Source organism: Heterodontus francisci, chromosome 13 (genome assembly GCF_036365525.1).
Source record: "Heterodontus francisci isolate sHetFra1 chromosome 13, sHetFra1.hap1, whole genome shotgun sequence".
Taxonomy (NCBI): domain Eukaryota; kingdom Metazoa; phylum Chordata; class Chondrichthyes; order Heterodontiformes; family Heterodontidae; genus Heterodontus; species Heterodontus francisci.
The window spans coordinates 12216884-12235448 of NC_090383.1; the positions used below are offsets into that span (position 1 = coordinate 12216884).

The 18565-nt window shown below is 42.6% G+C and overlaps 1 protein-coding gene across 2 annotated transcripts in view; it reads right to left on the reverse strand.

The window, feature by feature from the left end:
* Positions 1-18565, reverse strand: part of crls1 (cardiolipin synthase 1) — a 73063-nt gene that overhangs the window by 21064 nt on the left and 33434 nt on the right. For both annotated transcript variants that reach the window (XM_068044368.1, XM_068044369.1), the window contains exons 3-4: positions 6647-6776; positions 2490-2575 (exon numbers count right to left, since the gene is read on the reverse strand). In XM_068044368.1, coding sequence (XP_067900469.1) covers positions 2490-2575; positions 6647-6776 — 216 coding nt within the window. The remainder of the gene's footprint in view (positions 1-2489; positions 2576-6646; positions 6777-18565) is intronic.

The window sequence follows — 18565 nt, forward strand, 5'->3', positions numbered from 1 at the left end:
GAGAGAGAGAGAAAGTGAGAGAGAGAGAGAAAGTGAGAGAGAGAGAAAGTGAGAGAGAGAGAAAGTGAGAGAGAGAGAAAATGAGAGAGAGAGAAAGTGAGAGAGAGAGAAAGTGAGAGAGAAAGTGAGAGAGAAAGTGAGAGAGAAAGTGAGAGAGAAAGTGAGAGAGAAAGTGAGAGAGTGAGAGAGAGTGAGAGAGAGCGCGTTAGAGCGAGGCAGCGTCCGAGCGAGGCAGCGTCCGAGCGAGAGACAGAGAGAGTGAGAGACAGAGAGAGTGAGAGACAGAGAGAGTGAGAGACAGAGAGAGTGAGAGAGTGAGAAAGTGAGAGAGTGAGAAAGTGAGAGAGAGAGAAAGTGAGAGAGAGAGAAAGTGAGAGAGAGAGAAAGTGAGAGAGAGAAAGAGAGAGTGTTAGAGGCAGAGAGTGTTAGAGGCAGAGAGTGTTAGAGGCAGTGTTCGAGGCAGAGAGTGTTCGAGGCAGAGAGTGTTCGAGGCAGAGAGTGTTCGAGGCAGAGAGTGTTAGAGACAGAGAGTGTTAGAGACAGAGAGTGTTAGAGACAGAGTGTTAGAGACAGAGAGAGTGTTAGAGACAGAGAGAGTGTAAGAGACAGAGAGAGTGTTAGAGACAGAGAGAGTGTTAGAGACAGAGAGAGTGTTAGAGACAGAGAGAGTGTTAGAGACAGAGAGAGTGTTAGAGACAGAGAGAGTGAGAGACAGTGAGAGTGAGAGACAGTGAGAGTGAGAGTGAGAGACAGTGAGAGTGAGAGACAGAGAGAGTGAGAGACAGAGAGTGAGAGACAGAGAGTGAGAGACAGAGAGTGAGAGACAGAGAGTGAGAGACAGAGAGAGTGAGAGACAGAGAGAGTGAGAGACAGAGAGAGTGAGAGAGAGAAAGTGAGAGAGTGAGAAAGTGAGAGAGTGAGAAAGTGAGAGAGTGAGAAAGTGAGAGAGAGAGAAAGTGAGAGAGAGAGAAAGTGAGAGAGAGAGAAAGTGAGAGAGAGAGAAAGTGAGAGAGAGAGAAAGTGAGAGAGAGAGAAAGTGAGAGAGAGAGAAAGTGAGAGAGAGAAAGTGAGAGAGAGAAAGTGAGAGAGAGAAAGAGAGAGTGTTAGAGGCAGAGAGTGTTAGAGGCAGAGAGTGTTAGAGGCAGAGAGTGTTAGAGGCAGAGAGTGTTAGAGGCAGAGAGTGTTAGAGGCAGAGAGTGTTAGAGGCAGAGAGTGTTAGAGGCAGAGAGTGTTAGAGGCAGAGAGTGTTAGAGGCAGAGAGTGTTAGAGGCAGAGAGTGTTAGAGGCAGAGAGTGTTAGAGGCAGAGAGTGTTAGAGACAGAGAGTGTTAGAGACAGAGAGAGTGTTAGAGACAGAGAGAGTGTTAGAGACAGAGAGAGTGAGAGACAGTGAGAGTGAGAGACAGTGAGAGTGAGAGTGAGAGACAGTGAGAGTGAGAGACAGAGAGAGTGAGAGACAGAGAGAGTGAGAGACAGAGAGAGTGAGAGACAGAGAGTGAGAGACAGAGAGTGAGAGACAGAGAGTGAGAGACAGAGAGTGAGAGACAGAGAGAGTGAGAGACAGAGAGAGTGAGAGACAGAGAGAGTGAGAGACAGAGAGAGTGAGAGACAGAGAGAGTGAGAGAGAGAGAAAGTGAGAAAGAGAAAGTGAGAAAGAGAAAGTGAGAAAGAGAAAGAGAGAGCAAGTGAGAATGTTAGAGAGAGTGAGAGAGAGAGAGAAAGTGAGACAGAGAGAAAGTGAGACAGTGAAAGTGAGACAAAGTGAGAGAGTGACTGAGCAAGTGTGAGAATGAGAGAGAGTGACAAAGTGAGGGGCAGAGGGCGAGGGTGGGGCAGAGGGCGAGGGTGGGGCAGAGGGAGAGGAAAGAGTGAGAGGGAGAGGAAAGAGTGAGCGCGAGAGTGTGAGAATGAGAGAGAGAATACGAGAGAGAGAGAATGCGAGAGAGAGAGTGAGAATGTGCGAGAGAGAGAGTGAGAATGTGCGAGAGAGAGAGTGAGAATGTGCGAGAGAGAGAGTGAGAATGTGCGAGAGAGAGAGTGTGGATGCGAGAGAGAGAGTGTGGATGCGAGAGAGAGAGTGTGGATGCGAGAGAGAGAGTGTGGATGCGAGAGAGAGAGTGTGGATGCGAGAGAGAGAGTGTGGATGCGAGAGAGAGAGTGTGGATGCGAGAGAGAGAGTGTGAATGCGAGAGAGAGAGTGTGAATGCGAGAGAGAGAATGCGAGAGAGTGAATGCGAGAGAGTGAATGCGAGAGAGTGAATGCGAGAGAAGGAAAGAGGGAGGGAAAGAGGGAGGGAGGGAGGGAGGGAAAGGAGGAGGGAGGGAGGGAAAGGAGGAGGGAGGGAGGGAAAGTGGGAAGGAGGGAGGGAGGGAGGGAGGGAAAGGAGGAGGGAGGGAGGGAAAGTGGGAAGGAGGGAGGGAGGGAAAGAGGGAAGGAGGGAGGGAGAAGTTAGAGAAAGAAGGTAAAAGAGAGACAATTTTGTTACTTACTGGTGGTGGAACCGTTCGGTATCTAATATAGAAACCAGCTGCAATCAAAGTGACATCGCGCAAAAGAACCATAGCAGTAAGAGGAGCTGAAAAATAGAATTATAATATTATGAGGTAGAGTTGGGAGGGGGAAGGGGGGGGGGGCGGGGGTTGGGGAAGGAAATCAAAAAGGGAAGAGAAGAAGGATAAGAAGCCTTATGTGCACACATCCTGGATGGAGCAACTAAGTGCATTTCATTATTATTCCCAAATCGGTCTTTTGTCCTCAGAGGGAAGGTGAGAAGAATAGTTAATGCCTCAGACTTCTCCAAGATATGAACTGGTAGCTTTAAACTACACATTATATATTTCAACTCCCTTTTCCTCCTAACTAGCACACAACAAAGTTTGGAAGAAATAGAGAAAAAGCTACAGATGGTTTTGAAACTAACTTTTCAAGTGATATATACATGTGGGAGTGGAAGCATGCAAGGAATTTAGTGTACAAATGGAAAACACACCAGTAAACGTGATCACAAAACTACTGCACCATTCTGAAGCATTACAAAAGTTACAAAATTGATTAATAAATGGCCCTACCTGGAGGTCTTAAGACGCGATAACTCAAATCTAACTATTTACTAGAAATTCAAAAAGCATGCTTCTAGTAAATGGTATCCAGACATTTTCATTTAGAACAATATTTTTCTGTATTACCAGTAAATAAGCTGATCAACATACCACATAAAGGGCCTAAAATTGCAAATGCTACTCAGTTATATTAAGCAGCAGGTTACACAGGGGAAAGGGAAGACATTTAGAAATATTAATTCATCAGAAGAACCATAAATGGCATCTAATGTTGAGAAATGGAAATGAAGCATTGGTACTGGGAGTTGGAATATTAAGCTTTTAAAAGGTGAACATGAGCATTTTGTACAAATCGAGGTAGAATCCTCAAAGGATGCCACAAGTGGACGTTAGTACACAAAACTGGTTCTTCAAATTAAGGGAATAAACAGCTGTTGCTGTGAACAGTAAATAACAATTGGCATTTATATAGCGCCTTTGATGTAATAAAACGGCCCAAGGTGCTTTACAAGCGTTATCAAACAAAATCTGACACCAAGCCACACAAGGAGATATTAGGGCAGCTGGTCAAAAGCCTGGTCAAAAAGGTAGGTTTTAAGAAGCATCTTTAAAGGAGGAAAGAGAGATAGAGAGGCGGAGCCATTTAGTTAGGGAATTTCAAAGCTTAAGAGCTGAAGGCTTGGCCACCAGTGGTGGATCAATTAAAACTGAGAATGCTCGAGGCCAGAATTAGAGATATCTCAGAGGGTTGTGGGGCTGCAGGAAATTAGAGATAGGGATGGGCGAGGTCATGGAGGGATTTGAAAATGGGGAGAATTTTAAAATTGAGTCGTTGCTTACCCGGGAAACAATGTAGGTCAGTGAGCACAGGGATGATGGGTGAACATTACTTGGTGCGAGTTAGGGCATAGGCAACAAAGTTTTGGATGATCTCAAGTTTACGAAGGGTAGCATGTGAGAGGTCAGCCAGGGGTTCGTTGGAATAGTCAACAAGAGGCAACAAAGGCATGGATGAGGGTTTCAGCACCAGATGAGCTGAAGTCGGGCGATGTTACAGAGGTGGAAATAGGCGGTTTCAGTGATGGCGCGGATATGCGGTCAGAAGCTCATCTCTGGCTCCATTATAACATCAAGGCTACAAACAGTCTGGTTCAGCCTCAGACAGTTGCCAGGGTAGCTCACTTTATGATTCAGCAAAGATTAGTGTTAATTTTTGGGTAGAACATGATAAAAACAAAACAGCCATGAGAAAGCACCTGAGCCATAGACTAAGCTAAATAATCTTTTCTCTCTTCCACAATTAGACATAGTTACTAATATAATAATGCATTATAATTTGTTGTTAAGAACTTCTACCAGTATCTTTAGTCTATTATATCTGAATAAAATCAGTTTGTTTTCCATGAAAAACTAATAAAAACCATATTAAGAAAATAATTAGTTCTGCAAGAGTGGTCAGGGTGAAGGGTATAACTGGAAACAATAAAACCAGCACAGTGTGGGTTTCACAACAGATAACAATGTCGTAACAGAATAGTGAAATAATAGCATCACAGACAAGACAAGCTAACTGAAACCACATGCTAAAGCCCATCATTTCAGCCCCAAGAACTCACTGAAGCCAGAAGATAAACTGTCCAAAAATCACGGAATAGAAGAAAATTCAACTATATTTCCAGAAATATTGATAGCATTGCTTTAGGCAGCAAAACAGAACAACTGCCAAAAAATGATAATTAAATCCTTTCCACCATATGGCCTCATCCGCTCAAAGCAAACAATCACTCATATTGCTGATCCGAAGCTGAGACCATCTGGAGAATCAGTTTATAAGAATCTTATCAGAATCCCATATACCATTTTATTTATTTATTTTTATTAATTTTTTAAAAAAATTTATTTATTTAGAGATACAGCACTGAAAAAGGCCCTTCGGCCCACCGAGTCTGTGCCAACCAAGAACCACCCATTTATACTAACCCTGCAGTAATCCCATATTCCCGACCACCTACCTACACTAGGGGCAATTTACAATGGCCAATTTACCTATCACCTGCGGTGGGAGGAAACCGGAGCACCCGGCGAAAACCCACGCGGTCACAGGGAGAACTTGCAAACTCCGCACAGGCAGTACCCAGAATTGAACCCGGGTCCCTGCAGCTGTGAGGCTGCGGTGCTAACCACTGCGCCCTGCACTATAGGACTTGACCCTTCATCTTTGTTGCCCAACTAAAACAAAACTATGCTGGATAAATAGCAGCAATGACTTGATAGTGGATTTATGGAGCAGTAACAGCAAGGGCAATCTTCGTGCTGAGTGTTTGCCTGGACTTTCTGAATGCAGTCAAAGCATATTCTAACCTGAATGGAGTTTCACCAGCTTTAAAATAGGTTTCTAACTACTGATTTAAAAGAAACCTCTTAACAGTTTAACCTGCCTGACTATAAGAAAACTTGATGTCCTAGGACAAGTATTTCTGCACAGAAGCACATAGAATTTGTATATCCAGGGCATCAATGAAATACTAATGCAGAAATTCAGCTGCCTGAATACTATGCATGTTAGTTTAAGATGCAGAGATTTCTGACACAGTATGAATTTTAACAGCTTGATTCTAAATGACTTGTTGTGCCTTAAAATATAACAGAAGTCTCATTTGGAAAATAGGCATTTACTTTGGGTTTTCAGTTTCTAGGTCTCTGCCCTAAATGGAAGATTTTCCATATATAGCTTGTAGGTAGAATAGGAAAGTCCATGCCAGGCTGAATAAAAAGGTGTTCTTCCAAGGGGAGGTGGATTCTGTGTCGACTGGTTCCAATGGGACCGACACAAAATCAATCCAAGCTCTGACAAACTGCTCTTGCAGAAGAACACATGGATTTCAAGATGTCGACCTGAAGTTGGGAGGTGATAACGAATTTATAGTTAAACAAAATATGCCAAGGGCTTAGTGCGCACACTGAAGGAATATTCTGAAGATCATGGCTGCTAACTATTTCTACATCTCTAGGTAAATCAGTGTATACTGAGATCAGGCTGCATTGTTGGGGGTGCTGTCTTTCAGATGAAACTTCAAAACACTTGTTTGCTCAGGTGTATGGAAAACCACATCACTATTTGATGTTGTGCAGGGAATTTCTCCTGGTGTCCAGACCAGCCGTCCTCCCTTCAGCAATACTACACAGAAAAAAGTTAAAATGATCATTTTAATTGGCTGTATCTGGGACCTTGCTGCGCACAATTTGACTGCCATGTTTGCCTACGTAACAACAGGAAGTGCATTTCAATGAGTAATCCTTTGCCCCAGAAGCGCTTTGGGATATCCTAAGGAAGTGATAAGGTGCTATATGAATGCCAGTTCCTGTTCTTTACTTTCAACTAGGTTCAGCTAACTCATCTGCTCTCAAAGCTAATAATGTAAAAGTACATGAGGTGCTGGTATCTGTGCCATTAGCTGATATAAGCAGATGAAATCTGAGGCCTTTGATATAGTTGCTACTATTCAGAACTGAAGTAGGTTGTTACACCACTTCTTTTGCTAAACTCTATCCTAGAAGGGAGAGCAGAAAGAAAATAAAGAGAGTACCTGGAATGAGTTCAGCACAAGTCAGACTGACGTACAGAACACTGATCAGAATCTTATCTGCCAGTGGGTCTAGGGCACTCCCCAAAGCTGATTTCTGATTAGCCCAGTTTCGTGCAATGTACCCATCCAACTGCAAAATGTAAAGAAACACCATGTGTTAAATAGTCAATCGACAATGCTGTATTGGACAAAGGGATTACTTTAACAAAAATATCTCTAATTACAAAAACTTAAGTCATGGTTTACATAAATACAGCAAACACACCAAAAAACATTGCAAGACTGCTCTAAATTTGCTTGAGGATGAACCAGTTTCTGAGGACATGAAACTGTGCCATCTCAAATCCAACATAGGTATATGTCCCTTGAAGCCTAGGTGCAATTGCTCTATAATCTTGAAATGAATTGTGGGTTCACTTAAGGTCAGATTACAGCTCAGATCCCTGACTTTGTTTAGGTTGGAGGAACAATGCTGTCTTTAACCAACAGATCAATTAAGAATTATAGTAAGGGGAGTTCAAAAATAGAGTATTGTACACATTTTTAAGAAACCTAAGTGAAGAGGGTAAAAAGTAAAATTATTCTAATTGTAAAAATTGTCTACAAAGTTTGAACTTTAAAAAAATTACATCTATCTTAAAGCCATTCAGTTGCTTTTAGTCTGTTTTAAACAATTCTCTATAATCTGATGCAAATCCAGGGATTGTGAAAGTCAGGGCCACAAGCTGACGTGGTCCAGTTCGTAGCACTCTCACCTCTGAATCACTAGGTTCAAGGCCCACTCCAGAAACTTGAGTACAAAATCTAGGCTGACACTCTGCTATGCCAAGAAAGTACTGCACTATCGAAGGTGCTGCCTTTCAGATGAGACATTAAACAGAAGCCCCATCTGTCCTCTCACGTTGCCATATAATGGCACTATTTTGAACAGCACAGGAATTCTCCCCAGTGTCCTGGCCAATACTTATCATTCAAACAACATCAATAAAACACATTATCTGGTCATTATCACATTGCTGTTCATGGTATCTATGCTGTGCGCACATTGACTGCCACACTCGCTAAATTAGCGACTGCACTTGTGTAAGGTGCTATAAAAATGCAAGTTTTTCTTTTATGATCACTTGTGAAAGTTAACCCAAATTAGGTGTGACAAACTAAATGTGTCTAGTAAATTTACATACAATAGAATACATTTTCCCATGAGTAGCAATAACCGAGAAGCATTACAAAATGTATTACACAAAGGCGTAAGAAAATACTTAATGGAAATATTTGATTCTTTGAACACTTTGGAGTGGATTTTCCTCACAGCAGCAGTGACAGAAAATACAACAGCTTGAAGCAGTGAAAAATAAAGGCCCTTATTTGGTACATTTTAGAATCCAGGGATGAGGGATTTTAGCTACAAAGTTAGGTTGGAGAAGCTGAAGCAAAGGAGATTGAGGGAAAATTTGATAGAGGTGTACAAGATTATGACAGGTTATGATAAGGTAGGCAAAGAAAAGCTGTTCCCATTAGCTGACGGTACAAGGATTAGGGAACACAGATTTAAGGTTTGGGGCAAGAAATGCTGCAGAGAACTTTTTTTAATGCAGTGAGTGGTAATGACCTGGAACTCGCTGCCTATGAGGGTGGTGGAAGTGGAGACAATGAATGATTTCAAAAGGAAACTGGATCGGCACTTGAGGAAAATAAACCTGCAGTACTATGAGGATAGTGCAGGGGAATGGAACTGACTGGATTGCTCTATACAGCGCCGGCATGGACTCGATGACTAAGAATATGGACATTCCAATTCTTTAAATATAAAAATAAAAGAAACATTTACTTAATTCTGAAAACTACTTTCCCTTTGCCATTTGGGAATTCATTATTTTTGTTCCTATATTTTAAGAATTTGCTCCCCCAGTAGCATCAGATAATCTATGAAGTGGCAAAAACAGGTTTTAGTAAATGTTTTTTTAAAAGTTGTCTACCAGCAAATAAGGATTTGAACCCATTGAGCATAGTCAGGGGCTGCTGATAGCTAATTTAAAATGGCATTAAAAACCTTGCAAATACAGCCCTGCCACAATCATGGTTCATTTCTAAAAGGGACTCAGGGCATTCTCCCCTACACAAATTCAAACATTTCTATAAATGGTTATGTGTTCTCCCCCGACAAGAAGTACACAGTTCACATAGGCTCTCTCTCTCCTAATCCTGGGTTTTCCTCTCCTCTCTCCACATCCCCCCCACCTCCTCAGCAATGTTCTCACCTTCTGGCTTCCCTCTTTTTCCATGCCCCCACCCCCAAAAACCCAACCCGGAGCTTTCTTCTCTGTGCAGCTCCTCTATTCGCAGCCTTCCCTCTTTCCCCTTACCCCCACAAGTGCTGGTTCTTAGATTTTTCTCTCTCTCTCTCCTGCCCAACCCCCATCCCACCCCAGCTCCCCTATAAGTGGAACTCTTGGACTCCTTCCACAACACTGCTCCAGACTCCTGCCATTTTAAATGTCACTGAAACTGTGCCAAGAAGTCCAGATCTGGCATGATTGAGGAGTTCAAGAGCACCATGTGGCGAGTGCCCTGAAAGTGCTGTCAGCATCGGTGTAGGATTGGTATGAATGTCGGAGGCACAAGAAAGTTGTTCAGAGAGGATGAACTAGCTATACTAGGCCAGTGTTTTCAGAGATGAATAGGACAATTGAGGAAGATTTAAAGTGATGAAGCTTTGATGGGGAGCAACACGTTAACATAACAATTCAAAAAGGAAATTAAAGAAACAAAGTAAGGTTCGTGACCTCAACATCCCAAAGTGCTTTACAGTCAATTAAGTATTTTGGAAGTGTAATCATTGTTATGAATGAGCAAATAAAATAGACATTTGTCATGCAGGCCCTCACCTGCCAAGAATGAGGCACCTTAATCTCGCCACATGGACATTAAACTTAAAATTGTTGCTGGGAAGAAAAGAGGGCCTAGCACACGGAACTGCCAGGCTCCTTGCCAGAAAGACATTTTTTGCATACTAGCAGACAGTGTTGGAACAAAGGAACCAGTCCCTACTCCCCCAATACACAAACATACGTGGTCAGACCAGTTTAGCCACATGACTAACTGGCTGCTGGAGTTTTTTGTATTTGAACTTGCCACACAGAATTTAAACTCAGAAAGCTCTTTGCTCCTGGACTGAGAACATCTCTCTCCTGTCTGCTCCCATCTCTTCCTCACGGAACTGAAGATCCATTGCAGATACATGAACCCCAAGACAGAAAAGTCTCCTACAGTGAACAAGGTTTAAGAATAATACTGGGCCCCAACAAAAAACAAGAACTACCTACAAAAGGACTACTGTGAGCTCGAAGCACAATAACAAGAAACTCTTCTGATATTGCCTCAAACCTCTCTTTTTCTTCTGCTCTTTTCTGTCTCTATTTGCATGTGTATCGTGTATGCATGCTAGCATGGGGCACGGCATGTAACCGTTGGCGTTAAGCGAATTAGAGCTTAAGTTTTAATAAATGTCACTTTTCTTCTTTCAACCTAAGGTGGCCTGTTTGTGCTCATTTCTTTGCCTTATAATTGGAAAGTGGTGAACAAGGATTCACCAAGGGGGAGCTCAAAACAGTGTGTTTAAAATTAAACCCTGTTACAATAAGACCAGGTGAAGGCTGAAAAAGACCTCTAGACACCTTTCTCAAATAGTCGTAACACATTTTTAAGAATAAGCTTAAATGTTATATAAATACAAGAAGCCATGGATTTGAGGTTTAGGCAATTAACAAATCTAGGGAATATGAAATGCTTTGCAAAGGGAAGTGCAGGAATTGCTTTCTTCTTCTTCTTTGGCCTCCTCGTCTCGAGTGTCGGGGCTGTTACACAGTTGGTTCTCTCCTTGCGCTTCTGTCAAACAGTGGATGTAACAGAAGGGGATGAGACTGAAACAAGGCAGGTGGAACTGAGTGATAAAGATGTCAAATTATTAATTGGTAATTTAGAGACCATCAAAACAAAGGGAGCAGGCAAATGGGGAGCTGTCTGAAAAGATAAAGAGGGATACAGTGAAAGGAAGTAAGAGTACAAACAAAAGCAGAGGCTGTTTCAGCAATCCATCAGAGCTGGTCAGTAGCCTAGAAGTTGGTGAGCACCAAAAATCTAATGATCATCTTCCTATTAGATTTCAAATTGTCAAAGCAAAGACATTAGGAAAGTTGATTTTCACACTATGACAAATTTCTTAAAGTATTAGATAAAGTAAGAGAAAGGGAGGGAGAAAATCAGACAAAACAGCAAAATGAACCCAAAAAGCTTTTACAACAATGTTAATAGGATCAAGAAAGTCAACAAACATTTGGCCCTGTTAAACTGCAATTCGAATAAAACTACAATAAATGATTTGGGCATGGCAGATATAGTAAACAGATTCTTCACATCAGCTTTCACCAAGGAGGATGTAGATAAATTCCATTCATAGTAAATGGAGCTATGCAAGCCACAATATACACATGTAAATTAGGAAAGCTGTATTGTACAAAAACTAGAAGCATTAAATAGCCCCAACTGTCCAGGGCCAGATGGAATACAACCCAGACTTCCTAATGAATTAAAGGAGGAAATTCGTGATGCTTCAGTAGATATTTTTCAAAGGCAAATATTTCCAATGTTCAAAAAAGGAGCAAGGCATAATCGTGACAATTAGAAGTCAATTAATCCAACAGCTTTAATGGTAAAATATTTTAGGGCGTTCTGCAAGATGCTGTAAATGAGTTTTGTCCAGATGAATAGAGAAATAGTTTGCAAAAAAAACCCGAGAAAACTATAAACATATCTTTAAAAGGAGGTAGGGTTTGCTGTGTCGGTCGCCTTATCTCAAAAAGGATAAAGATGCAATACAGAAAAGGGTTAAAGTAGAGTGACCAGATGCTTGAAAGGGTTTTAGGGGCCTAAATTATGGAGGAAAGCTCAAGTGACTAAACTTATTCTTGCCTGAGAAAAAACAAAAGGGAGATATGATCCAGGTCTTCAAAATAATGAAAGATATATATGAAGTAGAAATACACAATCTATTTATCGTGGACAAGGATTGGAATGGAGAAGACATGACATTCCCATCCCCACCACAATGCCAGATTCAAAATTAGTGTTCCATTAAGCAGGGCATCATAGGTAGGATGTGGGAGAGAAGCCTATGATAGAACATGGTCTTCTCTACACAGGCTCTGGAGAAGGTGCAAAAAATATTTACTAGAATGATACTAGAACTCAGAGTCATACCTATCAGGAAGGATTGAACAGGATTGGGTTCTTTTCTCTAGAAAAAAAGACTAACAGGGACGTGTTAGAGGTCATTAAGATAAAGAAAGGGGATGTGGAAAGGTTGTTTGTGGGTGAGTCCAGAACAAGGGAGAACGGTTCTAAAATTAGGCGTGGGCCTTTTAGGAAAGAGGTGAGGAGAAATTTTTCTCTGACGGTTGTGCGACTTTGGAACTCTCTGCCTCAGAGGCGGGGTCATTGAATATTTTTAAAGCGGAGGTAGATAGATTCTTGTTAGGCAAGAATCAAAGGGTATGGGGTGGGAGTGCAGAATTCGAGACAAAAACAGATCAGCCATGATCTTATTGAATGGCGGAGCAGGCTAGAGGGCCTGAATGGCCTAATTCTGCTCCTAAATCGTATGTATGTATGCAAGATGTTTCCATTTGCAGCCGAGGCCAGAACTATGGGGCTATAAATATAAAATAGCCACTAATAAATCCAATAGGAAATTCAGCAGAAACTTCTCTACCCTGAGAACAGTTAGAACGTGGAACTTGCCACCACAAGAAGTAGCTGAGGCAAATAACGTTGATGCATTTAAGGAGAAGCTGGATAAACATATGAAGGAGAAAGGAATAGAAAGATATGTTCATAACGTTATATGAAGAAGGGTGGGAGGAGGCTCGTTGGAGCATAAACACCAGCATGGACCTTTTGGGCCAAATGGTCTGTTTCTGTGCTGTTCATATTATGTAATACAATGCATGTAGAAATCTTACACAAACTCTATGAGCTGGCAATGGGCCAAATAGTTTTTTCTCACTGATATCTTTATAGTTTTGTGTCATTTATCCTAGGTTTTAAAAATTGGGAAATAAAATACAGCACATACTTAAAAGAATAATCAAAGCCATTGATTTACAGTTTTAGGAACAGGAGTAGGCCATTCAGCCCCCAAGCCTGTACCGCCATTCTATCAGATCATAGCTGATCAGCATCTTAATTCCATTTACTCAACATTGCTCTGTATCCTTCAATAGCCTTACCGCACAAAAATCTATTCGGTGTCTTGAAAATCTCAATTTACCCAGCATCAAAAGCCTTTTGAGAAAGAGAAAGTTCCAGATTTCCACTACTTTTGACATGAAAAAGTGCTTCCTGATTTTATTCCAAAGTGGCCGAGCTCTAATTTTATGTCCCCTTGTTGCAAATTTCACCACCAGAGGAAACTTTCTCCATATCTAGTGAATCCTTTTTTTTCCCCATTTTAAAAGAAAAAAATACCTCGTAGATCATTCCACAACCTAAACTTAAAGCAATAGAAGCAACCTGGCCTCGTAATTTAACCCTTTCAGCCCCAGTATCATTCTGCTGCATCTTTACCCTACCTCCTATTAGGCTAATATATCTTTCCCGAGGTGCAGTGCTCAAAGTTGAATGAAATACTTCAGATAAGGTCTGACCAAGGCTCTGCAAATATTGTAGCATCACTTCCTACCATCACTTCCTGACTTTTGTATTCAAAAGCTTCCATGAAAACAAAAGGATAGCTTTTCAGAATTTGATCCAAAAATGCCAGACTGTTTGTAATTAAGACAACTGGATTTATTCAGTTACAATGGGCTTGATTTTCAAATCGGGGTCAGGAACTCGACACCCGCATAATTTTGGGATCCCGATCCCCACGCTGCATTTAATCACTCAAACGACACAATCTTCAAATGTTAATGCCCTAATTGGGCCGGAGGCAAGCTCGGCGCCTAATTAGCGGCAGCGAGCTCTACGAGCAGGCAGGAGTTGCGCGTTGGATCAAGAGCCTCAAGGCAGACGGCAGCCATGATGGGGCCGCCCGCTGCCTTCCACAAGAGAGGAGGCAGGAATTTAGGGGGCCAGAAGCCTCAGCGCTGAGAATTGGCCAAACGGCCAGGCAAACGGTATAACACCTGAGCCCTCTGCAAAACCCCTGGTGGCAAAAACATATTCCGTTTTAAAAGACAATGTTGCAACTCCCCGCATTGAGTCTGACAGCTGACCACTCACATGCACCAGACTATTCAGGATCAATGATTTCAGATTTGAAAATTGGCTCCTGGCCATCCCCAGCCCGTGAACAAGCTCCTCAAGAAGCTTAATAGGCTGTTAATTGGAGGTGAGTGGGTTGCCGGTTGCCCCACTCTCATCTTCCCTTGGAAAATTGCGTCGCATTCCAGAGGTGTCGGGATCCAGAGACGCCCTCCGGGAATGCAATTTTCAATGTGCGCCCGCACCCCTACTCCTATAATTGAAAATTCAGCCCAATAAATCAGTGGTCCTAATAATGCCTCTATTGTTATAAAATCGGGTTTTAGCTCTGACTCAGATAATGAATGAATTGGAAGGGAGAATCTGGAAGGTACTTTTACTGCATTTTAGGTGTGCTGCTGTCAAGAAATGTTTTATTCTATGTGGACCATAGGGTGAAAATTTACCAAGCTTGTTCCTTTCTGGAAGAATAAATAACTCCCAACTCTCTCACTGAAAATTAAGTTTCTTTTGGATGACAGACCATGTGCAGGTAGTCAGCTTTCCCTTAGGAAGTCCAGGACTCCATCAAAGCCAGAAAAAATTCCAAGGGCCCTTCCCCCATTCACTGTAAGGGAGCTGCCTGGACACCACCTGCGTGGCTTCCCATGCCAGTACAGCTGGGACCAGGAATTCAACACAATGGACATCAGAACTCAATCTCAAGCATAATGCAGTAGGAGTGAAAAGAAATAAATGACAAATACTGGAAAAGTGAAATAAAAATGGAAAATGCTGGAAACACACAGCAAGTTGGGCAGAATCAGAAAAGAGAGTAAAACGTTTTCAGGTCAGAACAATTCTGCTAACAAGTTACACCCTAAACATTTACCACTCTTTTCTTTTCAGAGGCCCACGGACCTACTTGCAGCACTGTTTGTTTTCATTTTTGCTACAATACAGTTCATAATTTTAAGTGAATTTTTAATTTTTTCAAAAAGACTGAATCCATTTCACCACTACGTTTCCATATATATATTTTTACTGACTTTAGCTCAATGGTTTTAATAATTAAACTTTCATGTGGGTGAAGGAAAGGGGAGGGTTCGTACAAAGATGAAATGAAACATTAAACTTTCAGGGTTATATCCTATCTCACTTACATGCTGTGAACATGAAATCATAACCCTACCTTGCTAATAAAATGAGGCCTCTCCAACATGCTTTAAGAATTACTTTACCTAATGCAACATTAATGACCAAAATGTCCACTCTTAGTTATCATTCCCACCTCATCCAGTAGAAGTTTCAACTATTCAAAAAAACTGGGGTCAACATTTCCTGTCATCAAGGACTTGCAAACAGCTTGGATAGATCTCTCAATTATATATACCACATTCTCAGCGATGGAATGTGCTTTTTAAGAGCCATCCCTAGCTGGTACAAACTCCTACAAACACTTTATCTCTGCTGCTGTTTATCTTCATAATGGCACAGGAATTTCAGAAGCCCACCTCCTCCCCCAAAAGCCACACTTCCACAACTATGACAGCAACCTTAATTCCAAGTGCGTCTGGTTATTGTATGATTCATCTTTACGTTGATCCAATGTAAAGCTATTTCTTTTAATCTTTGCACTGTCGGCATCATTCCCCAGTGGTTAGAAGCTTTGCTCAGTGCGATACTAAGTTAAATAGATCAAAAGGACTCGGGTTCTTTTCACAGTAAACACTCAAAACCCGGAAAAAGGTCACTTGGCTGAGGTACTTGCGGATCCCGAACCTAGCAAGAATCAGCACATTCAGGAGAATGAAGAGGGGAAAAAACTGCTAGACAGATTTATAATTAGGAGGTCGATGTTCCCGCTAGGCAGGATTAGTGCAAGCGGTTAGCGAGGAGGAAAGGCTGGGGAAGTGGAATGGCCCGCATGTCAATGCTGCATTTTGCCCAGAAAAGAAAACCTTCCCATCATCCAGGGCCCTAAATACACTTTCCATGTAAAACAGCAATTTACCTGTATTTCATCCAGCTTACCACACTGTATCCATTGGTCACGATGCAGGCTCTTCTACAAGGAAACCGAAAGTAGACTGAACACCTACCTCTGTTCAGTGCTTGGGCGTGACCCTGAGCTTCTGGTCACTTGCTACCTTACTTCTCCATCCCACTCCTATTTTACCCTCAGCCTCCTTGGTTCCGGAACGAGGGCAGATAGATGGAATTAAGGTACAGATCGGCCATAATTTAAATGAATGGCGGAACAGGTTCAAGGTGCTGAACGGCCTATGTACAATGTAAACAAGAGGCACTTTCTACTAGGCACTTTACCGCTCTCGGGCTGTAACACTGAGTTTAACTTTAGACCTTCACCACCACACAGTCGTTCATCAGGTTTAAATTGAGATGGCTGGCCAACTAAGACAGGTTTGAGAATTAGGTAAAAAATCCTTCAAGGGCTTGACAGAGTAGATGCTGAGAAGCCAGTTCCCTGGTTGCAGAGTCTTCAACGAGGGGTCACAGTCCCAGGGTAAGGGGTCAGCCATATAGGACCAAAGTGAGGAGAAGTTTCTTTAATCAGAAGGTTGTGAATTTTTGCCCTAGAGGGCTGTGGATGCTCAGCCAATGAGTGAGTATATTCAAGACAGAGATTGACAGATTTTTGGGCACTAAGGGAATCAAGGGATATGGGGATAGGACAAGAAAGTGGAGTTGAGGTAAAAGATCAACCACGATCTTACTGAATGGTGGAGCAGGCTTGAGGGGGTTGCATGGCCTAGTCGAGCTCCTATTTCTTATGTTACTGTTAAAGCCAGAGCTACTAACTCCGATTATCTGCCCGATTTAGCAGATACTTAATGTAGCATTTTCCAGATACTAGGTGAATGACTTAAGGTCGATACCAAACAGCCTCCTCCTGTGAAACTGTGAAAAGGATTCTAATTGATAAGTCTGGTTGCTGATTTAGATTAATTGGGCTGAATTTTGTTGAGCGCCCGACGTCGGGCTCCTTGCCTGGATGGTGGGGGTGGGGGTGGAAGATTGCAGCGGCCCACCACAGTGTCCGAAGACGGGATTGCCGGGCCCAATCTTCCCGAAGGCAGCGAGGGTCCGTCGCGCCACCCCCCCCCCCCCCCACCACCGGCTGCTTGGCGACGGAACCCAACTTTAAATATTGAAATTAACTTTATGCATACATTTAAATCCAATTCCCCGTGATCTTACTGTCGGATCCAGATCTTCAGTGCGACTGGTGGCATTCACACGCCTTCACTTTCTCGTCCAGGGAAAGCTGGCACCACCGAGATGGGGAAGGGGGGAATCAGAGCATATTTAGTGCAGGGTGGTTGGGGGGGGGGGGGGGGGGAGGGGATCAACTTTGCATTTTTAGTGTTTGGGGGGGGGGGGAAAGGAGTGACCTCTTGGGAGGGGATGTAGAGAGGGATCAACTCTGCAATTTCAGTGTATTGGGAGGGGGGGTGGGCAGGAGAGATGGGCCAAATATTAATTTTAATGTAGGGGGGAAGGGGGGGGGGGTGGTGCCACTCTGCAGTCTCTGAGCAGGGATAGCAGCCCTTTAAAAATGGCACCGGGGCCTGCACAGAGATAGCTGATGCTGTTCACTGCGTCGCTGAGGCCTCCCCCACCACGTGATTGCGGGGGGCAGCCACCCTGCATATTTAAATGCGCCGCCATGCGGCCCACACATGCGGGACGCCATTTTTTTCACCCTCCGCCACCCACAACAGCGGGAAAATAAAATCCAGCCCATTGAGTGGTCTATCTTCTTTTGTCACAGCATGAAGAGATCAAGAAGTATATATTCCAGATTTAGCAGGGTTCTTTTCCAAACAAAATCAGCGAGTGGGGCCAGTCGAACGTTGAACAGTGAAATGCCAGAAGAGTACAGGTGTCTTGTACTATTTCTAATGAGCTCATTTGCAGCATATGCCATTTATTCTTCAGCAGACATGACACATCATCAGATACTTTGCATAGGTCACACTTCTGTTCCTGGGAAGTGAGGGCTACTTTATGGAAGCAGCCTTTCACATGGGAATGAGGAAAAGCATTTGGCGAGAACTTGAATCACAACAGTGACTATAACATGCATTGCTGTTGTCCTAATCATCTGGTTACTGTACTTTCTGTGTAAAACCCACTGGCGAAATAAAGGCAATGGAAGTCATCGGAACATAGGAACAGAAGTAGGTCATTTAGCCCCTCAAGCCTGTTCAGCCATTCAATGAGATCATGGCTGATCTGCATCCACATAGGAGAGTTTAAGTTCTACAATTAACGTCTGCTATGCAGATTATCTCCAACAGCAGCAATTATTTGCTGGGGAGGGAGAAACAGAAAAGCTGGCTGAACAAAGTGAACAGGCTTGGGGTCTAGAATTACCTCGCAGGCATCTGCTGTATTTATTATAGACCAGTCACATGAAAAATTTTCAGGTCACAAAGTATCTACAAATAAATTATAGAAGACACTAGGACGCATAGCAGATGTTATGATGGAAAGATGGATCTCTAATAGATTGGAAACATCCCTCAAAATAACAGATGGCATGGGTGGAAAACCTCATCTATCTATTCCACCAAAATATGGCACAGCAATCACAGGATCCAAATCTTGGATAAAGTTATACGAACAGCATTTGAGTTTTTTTTGATTTTT